Source organism: Numenius arquata, chromosome 1 (assembly GCF_964106895.1).
Source record: "Numenius arquata chromosome 1, bNumArq3.hap1.1, whole genome shotgun sequence".
NCBI classification, from domain to species: Eukaryota; Metazoa; Chordata; class Aves; order Charadriiformes; family Scolopacidae; genus Numenius; species Numenius arquata.
Window position 1 is genome coordinate 107,716,759 of NC_133576.1, and position 17,089 is coordinate 107,733,847.

At 40.0% G+C, this 17,089-nt stretch overlaps 1 protein-coding gene across 1 annotated transcript in view; it reads left to right on the top strand.

The window, feature by feature from the left end:
* Positions 1-457: 457 nt before the first annotated feature.
* Positions 458-17,089, top strand: part of AKAP11 (A-kinase anchoring protein 11) — a 39,582-nt gene continuing 22,950 nt past the window's right edge. The window contains 5 exon segments of the mRNA XM_074149993.1: positions 458-592; positions 6,379-6,486; positions 11,057-11,173; positions 15,766-15,813; positions 16,703-16,837. Coding sequence (XP_074006094.1) covers positions 6,427-6,486; positions 11,057-11,173; positions 15,766-15,813; positions 16,703-16,837 — 360 coding nt within the window. The 5' untranslated portion in view covers positions 458-592; positions 6,379-6,426.

Sequence of the window (17,089 nt, forward strand, 5' to 3'; positions counted from 1 at the left end):
AATTTTTCCTACTAATGACGCTGCGGGGCGGTGGGGCAGCTCCACCCAGCCCACGGCCTCCTCCCTGAAAGGGCCTGGGGAGACCTGGCGAGGTGACCCTCTCACGGCCAGGCAGACACAAGCTGGCTTTTCCTCCAGGGAGGGAAGTACGCCCCCCGGAGGCCTAGTAACGGCAGTAACGGCAGTAACGGCCGTAACGGCTGGGGCCGCCGGGCGCGAGCGAACCGCTAGGGGCCGCGACCCCCGCCCCGGGCGCGAGCGGCCAGTGAGGAGCCTCGCGCAACAACCCGACCCCGCCCCTATAGCAGGGTCCTCCCAATTCCCGCCAATGGGGGCGCCGCCACGTGACACCTGGCCCCGCCCCCCTCCCGGAGGCGCGAGAGGCTGCGTGGGGGTGGGAAGCGTCGCGAGAGCGGGGGCGGGGCCGGAGTGGGCGGGGCCGGAGTGGGCGGGGCGGGGCCGGGCGGCGGAGGGGCGCTGCGCCGCGGCGGCGCTGACGGGGCCGGGACCGGGGCCGGCGGGGCCAGGGTCGGCTCCAGTGGCTTTTGGCGGTGAAATGGCTGCGGGTGCCGGGTACTGAGGAGGCGGTCAGGTACGAGGCGCCGCTCTTCTCTCTCTTCCCCCTCGCTGGACTGCTGAGGGGGGCCCACCGCTTCCTTTCCCCGCGCAGGGCCGGGGGGCAGCCTCCCGGCCTGTCAGGCCGGGGCTCGCTCCCACAGGTGGCGGAGGAGGGGCAGAGCATCCCCCCCTACCCAGCCGCCCTTCCCCGCGGGGAGGAGGCGCTGCTGGCGCCTCCCTAGCCGGCTCCGTGTGGCCTGGGGCGGCGCAGCCCCGGACGGGCCCTGCGGGTCTTCCGCACGCACCTGAGGGGAGGGCGCGGAGGGGGGAGACGACACAGGGAGGGGTGTAACGCAGTGGCTTGGCCTCGAGACCCGTGGAGCCAAGGGTTTGAGATGCTGGCAGCATCCCTCCTTCCTTCCCGGAGAGCCCTTCGGTAGGCGCGGCGGCCTGTGCCGGAGGCCTGCCGGAGGGAGCGGCAGGGTGGGCAGCCCCCCACCGCTGGGGTTGTCCGGCTGGAGGCTGGGTCGTGCCCGTGTTGTTGTGGTTGATGCACTGGGGGGGGGGGGCGGGGGGGCAAGTAGGTTCGCGTTGCCTCCCGCAGTGGGTGGCTCGTGGTTGATGCACATGGGTTAAATAAGTTCACCCCGTTCTCAATATTTCGCTTTTTAAAAGTGTCTCCTCCCCCTCCCTCTTCACGTTCCTCCTCCCTTCAGGGAGGGGGAACAGCGAGTATTGCTCGTTTACTTTCTTGGCTCTTTTGTGAGGCTTTCTTTATTACGATTAAAGTACCTTTTTCTGGTTTCCCCCAGTATTCGAAGGCGGCGGGGGGGGGGAAGGGGACTGAGTTATGAACTGTAGATCCGATATTATAGCCTTCTTATTGAAGCCCTGAGATGTTAGCAGAGAGAGATAGGGAGGAAAAACAAAAGCAGTTCTATTTTATCTGGGAAAGAGCAGTGGTACTAAAATAAAGGGTAACACAATATGCTTAATTTATCCGGGTTACACCTGGGAAGAGCCTTAAGGTGTTTTCTATTTGCAAGATTATTTCAGAATTGTGCAGTTAGCCTTTAGTGATAGATACTGCCAATATTCAATTAATTCTTGAGAAATTAAGTATTTTAAAATAAATTTGGTCCCATTTGTCCAGGTGAGTTTCTTGGTCTGCAGGCAAGATGATTTTTTTTTTTTTTTGAGGCATAGTAATTGAATTATGCCATCTTGGTTGATGCCTTGTAGTTCCTTATCTTTTGGAGATTCTTTAAAATCTGTTGGCAGTTGAAGAAGTATAGTGGTGGAAAGTCTTACTCAGTGTGAGAAAATAATATATAGATTTTTCCTTCTTTCTACGAATCATTTGGTATGATATAATCTGGACAAAAAACCCCATACCTCCTAAAGAAGGTATTCTCTGGAGAAGTTCTGTCTAAGGGGAAATAAGATTGTGTGAGGAAATGCTACTGCTTAGAAATCAATACACCTCTCAATTGGTTTAGTTGTATTATGTAAGAAATACACAACAAAATAAAGTACAGAAATTTAAAGTTAATTGCATAAATGACAAAATGTAGTACAACAAGTAGTAATTTTTTTCTTAAGCTGCATTTGAGAATCCAGACCCAGGACTGGGGCGAAGGTGGGGGGCAATGATTTTTAGCAATGATCTAGGCAGAGAAACTGAAGGATTCTTTTGAAATTGGTGAAGCTTGGTATTCATGCCATGCCTCTATGTAACAAGAATACAGTGTAAAACAGAACCAAACAAGAAAAAGTAAATTCAGCCTTTCATAATTGTCACTAATGCTGACTAACAGAGATGTTTTCCCTCCTGCCCTCTTTTCTTAGTGTGGATGTGGCTGTGGTAAAGACAACTTGTCATTTTATAGAACAGAATTTTTCAAGACTGCCAACCCAATTAGTGAAAGTGATAAATCATTAAGAAATAGAAAAGGATCCATTAGACTGTTCTGCCCACTTGTCAGTGTAGGCTTCTTTCATTTGGATTTCAATAGCAATTGTTTTGCTAATGTTACAGAAGAGTGCATCTTGTTTCTAAGGTATTTTTAAATTTGATATTTGGAATGAACCTTTCACAGCTCAGTATTTGATTAAACCTGGCTTTTGCTGATGATTTGCAAAGCTCTTTTGGCTGCTTTAGGTCATTGTGTTAAAGTACTTCTGCTTTGAAGGAAAGATGTCTTTTTATTTTTTTTTTAACAGTACTACAGCAAAAATACTCTTGTGAAACATAATCAGATATACACTGTTGTCCTCAGCTAGAATCTTTTATTGGAAATATAATTGAATCGCAGACTCATAGAGTGGTTTAGATTGGAAGGGACCTTAAAGGTCGTTTGTTTCCAACCCCCTTGCCATGGGCAGGGGCATCTTCCACTTCAAAACCCCATCAAGCCTGGCCTTGGACACTTCCAGGGTTGAGGCATCCACAGCTTCTCTGGGCAATCTGTTCCAGCGTCTCATCACCTTCACAGTAAAGAATTTCTTCCTGATATCTAATCATAATCAGTTTAAAACCATTACCCCTCATCCTGTAACTATGCTCCCTGATACAGAGTCCCTCCCCATCTCTCCTGTAGGCCCCCTTTAGGTACTAGAAGGCCACTCTAAGGTCTCCCCGGAGCCTTTTCTTTTCCAGGCTGAACAATCCTGACTCTCTCAGTCTGTCTTCATAGGAGAGGTGCTCTAGCCCTCTTCATTTTTGTGCCCCTCCTCTGGACTCACTCCAACAGGTTGAGGTCCTTCTTATGTTGGAGGCCCCAGAGCTGGATGCGGTACTCCATGTGGGGTCTCATGAAATAAAAATATTTTACATATAGTTCAGATTTATTCCCTATGTGGTTCAAAGTCTTTGTATACTTTTAACACAGATGTGCACATTTACGCATATACCCTGACAGCTATTAAAGAGATTTACTCAGAGCATTTGCACTTTACAGACAAAAAATACATATTCTTCCATCAGCTAATGATTGTTAGGACACACTGGCTTTTAATAAATTTAAGCATAGGATAAACTTATACAAAGAGATGAAATCTGTGGCAAAACTCCTGTTGGATTCCGTTAAGCTGATTTCACTATTTAGTTTTATTCCTTACGTACATTCAAACAAGACTGGGAAAGTTAATTACATGGACTGGTGAGAAAGGTGTTCCTCAACAAATCACTGGAGAAATGGATTTAAGGTAATCCAACTTGCTAGAAAGGTAGAGCTGGTTAAACTTAGTGTGGGTATTTATCAGTTATTCACATGATAAATTTTTTCTTTTTTTTTTTTTTTTTTTTCTGCATCTACTGATAGTTACTCAGTAACAGGAAAGTCCTCTTCCTCTTATGTCTGATACTGCTGCCATTTATCCCCCCCTTTTTTTGTGTTTACAGTAGGAGGAAATTAATTTTCATAGTCAAATACAATATGCAGAAGTAAAAATAATTTTAGAGGGCAGGTTTTATTTGCACAAGAAATGAGCTATTTCCAGGCTGTTTTGTTTGTCAGTGCTTTCACTTCCTTTCCAGTTAGTTTTGAAGTTTTGGTGCTTCTCAGATGATTGGACCATTGTTCTTTTCAAAACTGATAATTTGTGTATTAAAAAGAACACTTTCAGATTTTGTTGCATTGTTGGACAAGTGGGACCCTTCAGTTTTCGTTGAAATGGATGACGGAGAACTGAGATGCTAGAGGTGGTGGGAAGAACCTGTGTAATTCAAATGCTGAAGGACAGGATGCAGTCAAGACACAATGATTATGGTGGTGTGTTGATAAACTGGTGTAGTTTCTGTCCATCATCTTTCAGAGTTTTTATACTGTGATTTACGGGACTGTTGGTTTCGTGAGGTAAGTGACACTGCAGGTAGCTCTGTGATGAAACTCAACATCTCCAGAGTTTACTAGCTGATGCCACAGGAAAATACTGAGCGTACTACCCGAAGGCAGTGTAACTGTAGACTGCTGTGCCTGAGTAAATACTGCAGGACCCAACATGGTTATAAAGTCATCTCCGTGATTTTGCTATGACGGGCTTTTGCTGCAAGGAGTGATCAGTCCAAAACTGTAGAGCTCAAGTAATTGACTTGACCCTGTGTGAGAAACCAGCTTTTCCCATAGATGGCTCTTCTTAGGACAAGGATGTGTCTAAGGCTATTTCCCTGATATGATTAGATTAACAGAATGAATTAGCTGTTTAAGACAGAGCAGTAGGGACAAGCAAAGTGGATTTCTTTTTCTTGCTTAATATTGTTTCATGGCTTTTTTTTTTTTTCTAAACACAAGTCTCAACAGAAGCATCATTGTGTTTTTTTAATCTTCCATCCACAGAAGTTTGTTATGATTTGTTTTCTATTTGTATTTATTATGTTTATATAATATATATATAATCTGTCTACTATGTACCTAGCTGCTTCATGTCATCGTCTTAACTTTCCAAACTTCAGACATCCTGTTAAGAGAGACGCCGTGCTCTAGAGATTAAAATGTTGCAGTTTATTTACATAAGTGTAACTTTTCTTCTAAGATTTTAGCAAGTTCATCTTTATGAAGGAAAGCAGAAATCAAGGTGGAATGCGAATAGATGTAACTAATAATCTCTTGCTGTTGTATTCTTGAGGAGGTTTTACTTTTACAGGTACCGCGGGGGGAATATGAAGAATACAGTTACTTAATGCTACTACTTATTTAAATTACATATACTGAAGAAATCCATATAAAGATTATTTCCCATATAACGGTTAAGTATGTGCTTGAGATAAGATTGAGAAAACCAAGCCGGTCAGTTGTGTAAAGGAGACCTATACTCTGATATCTTGGTGTTAATTTTTTATTTTGCAGTCATTTTTACATGCATTTGCTCCTTACCTGGTAAGGTAGTCTAGGAGTCTTTTGGTAGTCTAGGAGTTCTTTTTCCTAGCTAAATTGTGTGACCGTGGGAAAAGATGAAGTATTAAAACTTCCATAGAACTTAAAAGCCCAGCATATGCTTTTTGTCTTTATAAATACCCTATATTTATTGCCTGGTTTAGGGGGATGTAGAGATGAATGAAACAAACTAGATTATTCTGTTTCTTTTCATTGCTGCTGATTAAACAGGGAGAGTTGAAAAACTTGCTTTAATTTCATTACTATATTTTTGTTGTTGTTCTTGTTGTTAGGATTAGATTTAACATCAATAATGGTAGCTGACTTGAGCAAAAACTTCTGACCTACTTTGGTGAAGCGCTGGTAAATGTATCTTTGGTCCCCTGTGTTTTGCCAGCGGAGACAGGACTGCCCAGAGCTGTGCCAGAGAGCAAGATTGTTGATACATGTTAGCCTGAACAGGAGTCACATGTATTTGTCTGTAGTACTCAGAGTTGACAGAAATAAATAGGCCAGTGGGTTGAGTAGGTAAGTAGTACGTTTTCCTCTGGAGATTGTTGAAGGGTAGTTCTAGTATGTTGTATGGTGCAGGAATCTGCTGATAAACTTCACCAGAGTATCAGCAATAGTGAAAACAATATTTAATGTAATGTTCCTTTCCCCCTCTCCCTCCTTCACCAACGCAGCCTTGAAATCTAGTTAAAGAAAAATGTTGGAACTAACTGTAAGGTGTGTTTTACATTTCCTGCATTGTTTTCAAAGTAGTTATGGTGGTACTTTTCTAAAGACAACAGTCAATATTGATGGTTTGCTGTTTAATCTTTCTCAGTTTTAAAATGCTTTTTAATTGGTTTTATTGGTTCTTGTTGAGTCTACTTGCATTTTCAAAATGTATACAAAATAAATGGGGACGCATAAAATAACGAAGTGTAAATGTTTTTCATAGGTATTTTTGAGCTGACTTCTTTCATCGAATACTAAGATTGGTAAAATCATGGATACATACGCCAGGGCTCAGGGCAATCGAATGAAACCAAGAATATCTGTGAAAAAGGTAATTATCTGTATTTTTTTTTTAAATTATTTCAGAGCTTTTCTGTCTTCATTGCAACAGTCTAATAAAGAACAAAGTGAACTGGTAGGTTTGGTTAGGTTTTTTTGGGTGGGTGGTTTTTTTTTTTCTTCATATGTTTTAGTTTTGGTTACTTAACTTTTCAAGTAGGCAAAGAAACTGCTTTTGCTTTATGGTTTGGCATATTCAGCGTAGTTGACCTGGGAGACAGGATGACTTAAGGAAGGGGTGCATGCTTTTGCCTTTTGTTTTAAGGTGATATGATGAAATCATGATGTATTTATTTGCTAAAATTTGCTTTGTTTATTGGAGTATAACTTAGTTTGAGCACAGATTTTTCAAGTTTATATGAAATAAATTAAAAGATAAATATGTAGCGTTCATTGAAAACTGTTCTGTGAAGTCTGTTTTAAGGATACAGTGTCTGTGGTATAGGTCCTGTAGAAACTGCTTGAAGGCGAAGGTAAGCATTATGAATGTTACGGGACCGCCAGGCAGGTAATCAGTTGTTCTAGGTCCTGATATGGAATGTTAACTGCCATGCATTAAGCACTTTGTAATTATGGGTGATATTCTTTCACTTCAAGACACATGATTTAAAAACTTTTATTTGATTGATTTATGAGAAATCTTCAGCTCAAACAGTTCGTTAACTACAGTCAAGTCATTTTGCGTTCTTGCGAAACTCTACGTTTTCGTACAGTAGTGTGGAACTTTCATTCCTTTTTCACAGGGCCAGGCAGTAGGGTGGTCAGAACTGCACCATGTTTCATCTTCTGTTGATTCACAGCTTGCGGTCTGATTCATGTCCTCTTTGTAATACTTTGTAATACTTAACAGGAAAAAGTCAGGGCACTTCTTGATTTGCTGGCCACAAAGAGGACAGTGCAAACTTTGACTTTCTTATTTGAGCTAGAGGCACGACAAGGATTTTTATTGTTCAGGTCTGTCTTGTTCTGTGCACATTTGAGGATATTTGTGTTTTTCCTCTGGTACAACTTCATAAGTTCAAAATCTGTGCTTGCAATTGAAACAGGATTTCTTGCAAGACATGTGACTTTCAAATTTCTGTGAGGAAGGAGCGCACAGGCCTAGCGAGTCGAGCTTTATAGATTGCTTGGGGGTTTTTGCCCATAGTCGATGTATATTGGAAGTACTTAACTATTTATAAAAACAAATTACATCCTTCAGTTGAAGATGGCCTCTTCTCAGTCTAAGTAAGGACCTGATAGTCTTGGGAATTTGCTCATTTTCAGTTTTTAATGTAGTTGCCTGTCTCCTAGACTGGGGTTGTAAAAGAACTTGCTTTCATTGTCAAATTGGCAAATTTGAGTCCAGTCCTTTGCTGTCACAAGCACAATTTTGATAAGAATATGAAAAAGTTATTATATATAGTCTCACAATTAAAAAAAACCAACACACCTCAATGGACTGCTGTTTCTAAGTCTTTTTGGACACTGTGCTGTAATAGCTAAGAATCTTACAAATTTCAGGCTGAAGCTATTCACAGCAAATTTATACTTGTTTGTTCATCAATGTCGTTATTCTTCAGCTTAAATAGGTTGGTTTTTTTTTCATTTTGCTGATGTTCACTCTCGTGATGTTTTTACAGTTGGTGATCTGTCCTCTGTTAGCCTTGGTTTTTGGAAACTGTGTAAACTAAGGTTTTAGTCTGCTTTTGTATGAAAGCTTCTACATTCCAGCGATTATCCTTCATAGTCCTACTTTCTGTGCTTGTTGTGAGTTAATCTTCTTTTCCCATGTGGATGATACTGTACGTGCAATTACAGAGGATGCCCTTCTCAGTGACTCTGATGATATCAGTTCTTTCACTAAAGAATGTGTACTAGGTCATGTTTGCTATTTTCAGTGCTTTATCATATTGACCATTCATTACTATATCAAGATCAGGAAGTCCACTCAATTATTTTATTTCCCAGCTTGTGAATTCGCAATTCTATTTTAAAGCTTGGTTTTAGTTTTTAAGGACATAACTTTGTACTTCCTACGGTTATATTTTAAAATACTCTCATGTTGAGCAAGTTCTTCCTGTATGATGTGCTGTTCTTCCCCTTAACTGATGACACCTGCTTACTTTGAATTATCATCAGATTTCATCTAAGTATTTACTTTTTTTCCCCCATTAAATTTGTTAATGATGATGATGCTTGGCTTTGCTAACTCCATTTAGGCAAATTCTTTTTTTTCAGAGACAGCTCTTTTAGTAAGCTCTGTCTTTTGCTGGTTTTGTTAACTCTTCAAATATTTCAGTGTAAATAATCTGTGGAAGTCCAGCTAGCTGAGATCTTTCCTCTAAGTCTGTGTTGTGCCTGTTGATTTCCATATTTTTATTCTTTCTGTGTTCTGAAATTACATTCGTTAATTTGACCTTAAAAACATGCATCACTTCCTTCCTCCTCCTTAAATAGGGATATTTTCTCTTTTTGGTTATGTAGTGCCACCATCAGTGTGCCACCAGACCTCTGTATAGTCTTGGATGCTGATTCTTCCAGACCCGAAGGAGATTTTTCCAACTGTTGCATCTTTCTTCTCCTACTTCAACTTTGTATTCTCCAAAATCTTGGATTTTCTTTCACCTGAACTGTAGTAGCTCCTACTGCCATACTCCTGATCTAGTTATCCATCCTGCCTTTTCTTTCAGGATGTTAAACTAGGGAAAAATACTTGCTTATTTATAAGGTCTGTGTGGTAGCTTGTAGCCTCAGAAAACCTAACTACTAGAGAATAATAAGCCCTTCTCAAACTGTATTGTTGTTGGTCTACAGAAAATTAGCAGGTCACGTTGTATGACTTTTTTTAATTACTATTTTGAGTGCTGTGACTGATTAAGTTATTGTAGAAGCTGACAATGAGACATTTCAGCATGCTTGCTTGGCTTCACAAATTACTTTTGTCTGAGATGAATGGGGGAATTACTGGGGGAGAGTCTTTGAGCAATATTGGTGTTGCAGGCACCTGTAAATTTGGAAGATCCAGAGAATCAAAGAGAAAGACACAGTAAGCATACTCTGTGAAGTGCAAAGATATATTACCAAAGTGTGGAGGTAAATTGCAGCTAAACATGTGGGGACAAAGGAATAGATGAAAGTGGAAATTGGATGAACGCTTCATTAATTTCTTTTGTATGACCCAATAATTGCCTTAAATGCATTTTAAAATAGTTCAGCTGTTATTTTTCCACAAAAATGACTGTTCCGAATGCTTTAATGTCACTTGACCTTGGCTGTAAGGGTGGTAAGGGCCTTGTTTGCTAACACTCTGAAATATATTTTGCTAATTTCAAGGATCCTGAAGTGAAGTTTCTATTTTGCTTTTGTCTATGTATCCTAGAAATGCTTACCTGATTCTGTATCACCATGAGCACAAGCATGGTGACAGTGACCATGCTATAATAATTGGGCTTCTGTGCAGTAGTACTTGATACCATTTTTTTCCTACGGGGGGAAAAAAGAAAAAATCTTTCTTGAAGTTTAACTGTAATACATAAATCACTTTTTACTATAAACAAATTGGTTTTGCTGTGGGAGTATCAGAAATACAAAACATTCTCTGACTCAGTTTCGCTATCTAGCAGTTCTACTGTTGTTTTAGGAGCTATGCGAATTTGAAATAATTTGTCATGAGTTGGACACACTGATTTCTTCATTTTTAACAGGGCAATCATAAAGAGAATAAATAACTGGATTAACTGTTTATAAACACCTCATGGTCTTACTTTTCTTCATGACCTTACCACTTGCTAGAGGAGATGACAGTTTTAAAATAAAAAATTAAAAAAAGGTTGCTAAGTTCCTAAAAAAAAAAAAGTGAGAGGATGTTGTCTTTTTTATAAGCTGAGAGTACCAGTTTTTGTTATTGTTCTGTCGTCTTGTTTTATTTGACTTCAGATAGCAGTGAAGATAATTCTTTTGTTCTGCTGTGCTTTGTTACACTGGGAGAAATTCTAAGATTCTTAAGCCTTTTTTAGCCATCTGTGAGTGTTTGCATGTCACCATAAGTGTAAATAAAAGAAATGTCATAAGAATTAATTACATGGGATTAAGTTACAGTTCTTTCATGTTCTTCAGGGAATGGGGAAGGAGAACGTGTGTGGATTTTCTTGGTATTTTTTGTTTGTTTGTTCCCTTCTGAAGCCTCCTCCATTACTTTTCTTGGCTTTTCATCCTTTTTAAGGAAAAGCTGATGGAAAAGTTCCATATAAAGGATGCAAGGGATAGATAGGACTTGGATGTCTTCTTGGATTCTTCTGTTTTCAAAGTTTGCATGTTCTCACCCTGGTTTGTTTTTTTTAATACAGAATGGTCAGCTTCTTTTGGAATAAAAGTTTTGCTTAAGAAAAAAAGTGTTTTGGTTCCGTGTCCTGAAGTAAATTAAAATTTGCACCTGGTGATTTGTATACAAAGTAACTTGGAACAGTAGGGAAAAAAACCAGTAGGGAAACCTATGGGGGACAGGGGATAGATGAATGGACCCTGTGTCCAAAACTGAAAATACATTTTCTTTGTCTTATATTTTTTTCATTGTTTTTCAGAGTTTTGGTGAAGGTGTACTGCACTCTATGAAGTCACTGCTACACAGCAGAAAAGAGTTATGCAATGTATCAGCAGAGGAATGTCTAAATCAGGAAGAACAAGATAATTTTATTGAGGTTTGGCATAACCTGATCATTTATATATATTTCATGGCTATGACAGAAAATGACTTACCTTGTAGCAGTATGGGAAGTTGCAGAATGGTAAATGTGAACAGTGCTGCGAGTTACTAGCTGTAAAATCTGTACCCCCTGTTGTTGTTCTTGAATTCAGTTACCATAGTGTTGAAAATAGCTGTGACATTTCCAGATGACATTTCTCTGCTTTGTAGGATTTGTGAAACTCAGAAAAACCAAAATGTGTAGATAGATGATTTTGTAAGAACTGTATAACTGGGTGTACCGGATTCGTGAGCACTCCTGTGATCGAGACTGTATGGAGGGTATCCTGACGAAGTAGCAAAACAATTTGATCCAGGTCTAAAGATAAAAGTTAAAGTGATTGCTCTTGTTTGCCTTGAGCTCAGCACTTAAATCTGAAGCCTCAACATTGCAGATCTGGAATTCTTTTACATTAATACAGATGAGCCAAAAGCTGGAGAAGGTCTGGAGAGAAGAGAAGTAGACCTTGACAGAATGCAGGACTGTCTGGGTACACCTCAAGCTGGGAGAAGGAATGACTGCAATTATTTGAGTTACCAGACTAACAGCAGTTTCTCCGAAGGAAAAAGAAAAAAGCAAGAAGCAATGAGTACCATGTATCTCATATTAAGTGACTTGGAAGACTACTAGGTAGCAGTTGACAGGCCTGACAAGGAGCTTAGAGAAGGAGACGATGACCTGAACTGGCCAGGCAGAGGAGCTGAGGTAGGGAGAAAAGAAGCAAAAAAGACTCAGGAAGCGGCTAGGGAAGATTGCTAATTGGATGGGAAGTAGCAGGAGGAAGGGAAGAGGCAGATTGTATGACCAGCAGAGATGAGTTAGGATTGCCTGGGTAACACCAGGTTTTTGGGGTCTGGCTGGATTGTGAGGTTATGACTGTATGGAACATTTGGGGAGTAGGCAAGAAGCTGAATTTGTGAAAGATGGAAAGCTGTGACAGATTAGAGGTAAAGAAGAAGAGCTGAGCAGTGGAGAAGTGGGCAAAAACTTGTCTGTGTCTGTTCAGACAGACCATGCTCTAGAATCTGCGGAACCTCTCAACACCTCCCCACCCCCCTCCTTTTTGTCTTGCAGCAAATACCTGACGAATAGCTGGCAATGTGTTTTATACGGCTGTGATGATGGTCCCTATGGAGAAAGATAGCTGACTATATTTAGTTACCTTATTAGCTCAAGCAACTAAGAGCCCTCTCCTTGAAATATAGGAGGGTCAGTATCCTGCCACAGAATGAGTACTTTTTTCCTTACGAACATATAGGGAAAGACACCTATATGCAGAATAACATTGAAAGAACGTTATTAGGACTGCAAAGATAATTACCCAGACTTATGATAACCAGAATTTAGGTTTTCCTGTACCATTTTAATTGATTTCTGCTGTACCTGTCGATTTTGATAACCTTAAAATAGTGTCTCATATACCATCTCCAGGTTAAAGAATGGAATCATATAATCATTTAGGTTGGAAAAGACCTTTAAGGTCATCATGTCCAGTCATCAGCCTAGCACTGCCAGGTCCCCACTAAACCATATCCCTAACCACCACGTCTACACATCTTTTCAGTACCTCCAGGGATGGTGACTTAACCACTTCCCTGGGCAGCCTGTACCAGTGCTTGACCACCCTTTCGGGGAAGAATTTTTTCCCAATATCCAATCTAAACCTTCCCTGGTGGAGCTTCAGGCCATTTCCTCTCATCCTATCACTTGTTACTTGGGAGAAGAGACCAACACCCACCTTGCTATAGCCTCCTTTCAGATAGCTGTAGAGGACGATACGGTCTCCCCTCAGCTTCCTTTTCTCCAGGCTGAACAACCCCAGCTCCTTCAGCCTCTCCTCATAAGACTTGTGCTCTAGACCCCTCACCAGCTTCATTGCCCTTCTCTGGACACGCTCCAGCACCTTAATGTCTTTCTTGTAGTTAGGGGCCCAAAACTGGACACGGTATTCAAGGTGGGGCCTCACCAGTGTACAGTGTCCCAAGTACAGTGGTATGATCACTTCCCTTGTCCTGTTGGCCACACTACTCTTGATATGAGCCAGGATGCTGTTGGCCTCTTTGGCCACCTGGGCACACTGCTGGCTCACGTTCAGCTGGCAGTCGAGCAACACCCCCGGATCCTTTTCTGCCAGGCAGCTCTCCAGCCACTCTGCCCCAGGCCTGTAGCGCTGCATGGTGGTGTTGTGCCCCAAGTGCAGGACCCAGTACTTGGCCTTCTTGAAACTCATACCATTGGCCTCAGCCCATCAATCTAGCCTGTCCAGATGCCTCTTATGTTACTGACTGTCATCCTTTCTATCTCCCTGGCCTATTTCCCAACAACTTTTGAACTGGTGTACTAACTTCAGACATGTTTGAGATATTAAAAGGTGATCATTTTTCTGTGAGAACTGGAGTTTGGGCACAATAAAGAAATCCAAATTAATGTTGTCATTGAGGAAAAAACAGGCAGACTTGGCAGTGGTGTGGTCTCTTTGATAGCAGTCTCCTGGCCTGTCAGTGTACGTATGGACTGGCTGGCCTTTGTTTGTGTGAAGCTATGACTCCTGCTTGCTGCCTTATCTTGCACAATGAGTTATCGCAAGGGAGAAGGAAAGGGTTGGAATGATTATCTTGAGGACGAGGAAGGGGCGTGCAAGAAGACAAAAGAGAAAATACCCATTTAAAAAACCCCACCATCACCAAACTACCAAAAAACACCAGCATCAACAAACCCTAAAGCATCCCAAAATGTTCTTCAGAGAACTGTTTATTTTCCAAGTCCTTTAAATTGTATGCTATTTTGCCTCTTCTGTGGAGGAATTTAGTTCGTATTGCAGGTACTGTACAGATAAAAAGATGTAGAAGTTGAAAGGTGTCATGCAGATAAAAGATGTAGGAGTTGAAGAAAAGATGTAGGAGTTAAAGGGTATGTTGCTCAAACAGGATGGTTTCATAGTTAACACAGTTGAATATGGTGCTGGAGACCTGTAATTTGTCTGGAGCTATTTGGAATGCTACTGCGAAGCATTGTTTCATTTACGATGTTGTCATAACTGAAATAAGGATAAGTGGATGTAAACAGGAAGATCTTTTCTGGGGGCATAGTAGCTTCCCAGCAGGAGACCCCCTGAAATAAATAAGTCAGATTTTTTCTTGTTTTAGTATTATTTCAGTTTACAAGCAAGTTTGGGTTTGATTGTCTCTTTTTTTTTTTTGGGTCTCACATGGAAATAACATAATAAAAACTCAAATACAGTTCAAAACAGAATTGTTTTTCAGCCATTTCTTTTCCTAGCTCCATCCTTTTCAGAGATTCTGTGTATGCACAAGCAAGTAGCTGAACCAGTTAATAATAAATTATTATAAACATAATGAGGTTCTTTACTATTTTTGAACTTGAGAACCAACTGACTACCTTAGAATAACAGGGAGTACCTGCTACAAATTTAGTATGAGCTGTGGCTTGAATACATAAAATTCAGTCTGTTGCATAGTGCCTTGAAATATTTGAATCTAAGCCATATCAAACTTAAGTCCAAATATCAGTGAAGTATTTAATCTTTGTCCTTTATTCCATATCTACAAAATGGAAGCAAAATTAATTTTCTTACAATGTTGTTTTGAAAAGAAATGCCTTGGGATTTTTTTTGAGCATGTCAATACCCTATTGATTTGTCATTAGGGAAATAGTAAACGAGAACTGAGGAAATCTGATGTTTGAAACAAAGTTTGAGTAGTGGATGTAAAATAAATGATGATCTGACACTGAAGAATTAAGGTAAGACAAAATACTGACTCTCTTTGGTCTGTTCATGTTGAACAATACAAGACACCTAACTGTCAACAGGAGAGAGGGACAATATCTGATAAAATATCTCCCTGCCCACAAGCACAAAAAACTGAGGCAAAGCTGTCATTTCTGACATATTCCATGTTCCTGAGCCTGACGAGACCTTTTTTTTTTTTTTTGAGGTTGAATATTTTAATTCTTTTACTTTAGGGATTTGTCTACTTGGATATTGCATGCAAACATGTGGCTTAAGTAATCTGTTGTGTCTTGGCTAATCAATTTACATGGTAAATTGTATAATATGTTGGCATTGTGCTCTTTTCAGTATATCCAAATGTATCAAAGTTTGTTAGCATGGACAGATTTCAGACTGGAACTGTTTTACATTAGTCCAGCCTGAAGCAAGGACAGATGAGCACTGATCTTTGCAAAATCATGTTTATTTTAACAGATGTAACGAGACTTGTATGTTTTGCTCGGTGTATACCAGCCAATAGGCCACTAGAAAAATGTGTATTTGGTGGGTTTTAAATGTGGTATGTGCTCTTCAATCTGATCTGACCTTTCACAATTCAAATTGTATAGCATTACTATTCTTTATGTAAGACTACGTGCTAATGTTTGAGCACACTATGCAACCCCAATGTTATGGTTTTCATGGCAGTAGAATGAAGCCTTGTGGTAAATCCTGCTGAATTTTTAACTCTTCAATTTCTGCAGAAAACAAAAAAGTTATTTTCTGTACTCAATACGTTCATGTATTTATTTTACAGGTTACGTTTATAGGTTTTGCTGAAGAGATGGGTACTGCTCATTTGCAGGTACAGTATATATCTATGTATATCGAAAAATAATGTTCTTCAGCACTGGGGATTTCTTCTAAGTTTTTTAGATGGAGAAATTTTGGTGTTCGAGAGATAAAATATGTGTATCTTGAGCATTTAAAAAACTATGTTTTAAATATTGTTGAAAAGTTGAAACCAATTATTTTAATACAATCATCAGTGGTTTATATGTATTAAAAATATTACCTGGGTCAGTCTTTGTGTGAGAATGATCTGGAAATGTTAATTCAAGTGCTTGATAATTCGAGTACAAGTAAGAACTATTTGATTGTCTAGAGTTAGGTGGAATTTAGAGAAAATTGGGCTGAATATGTTTATGAAAACTTGGTTTGTACCATGTGGATCAGTAGTGTTTAGCGTGGTTTGGAATATATATTTCATAAATATACTTTTCTATATTAAATAAATCTGGAAGTTATCCAACATCATGCTTAAAGAAGTGCCTTGTCCTTGTTTTTGTAATGGGGGCTAAACCACCTTTCCAACAAAGCACACCAAGAACATGTAGAGATCCATTGAGAACCCTTATTAGCCGAGTTCAGTGTTCTCATTTTAGTTGCCTCCTTTGTAGGATGTGTAGCCGCTTTTCAGCGCTTACAAGATTCTCCTTTGTGACAGTGGAATTTCTTTTGGTAGAAGAGTGAGCTGGACATGAGTGTGAACTGGATTAAAGCTTGTTTACACAAGCTTTACGCCACAGTTCGCGAGAGTAAGTGGGAGATGGGGCAAGAAACGGGAGAAAAGAGAAGCTTTACCAAAATTAGCAGCTGTTACTATTTAGGGGCGATATGAGATCAAACCCATTATCATTTACATGTTATTTTTTTCACTTTGTATTGTCAATGTGTTTGTATATTTAAATCAGGAGTTGGCAGCTGTTTCTTCAGAGCTTCCAGATGTTCTGAAATCGCTCCAGTTGTGCAAACTAAAAGAAAATGAGGTTATATTTCTAAAAGATGTAAAGAAAACCTTGGGAAAACCTTATGTCTTGAAACATCAGGTAAAAATTCTATATATTCTTGCATGTCTTAATTACAGAAGCATTATATTTGGCCTCATAAAGAGTTTAGTCATATCACACCTTGTCTTGCTTTTTGTTTTGGGCCATCTTAACCACGGTAGTACTAATGTTGTTATGTTTCTGTGGTTTCTTTAAAATGAATGTTAGAAAAATCTCAAAATGAACTTTGTGCTTTTGAGTGCTGTATTATTAACAGAAAATATTTAATAAATATTTAATTATGGTGCTGAT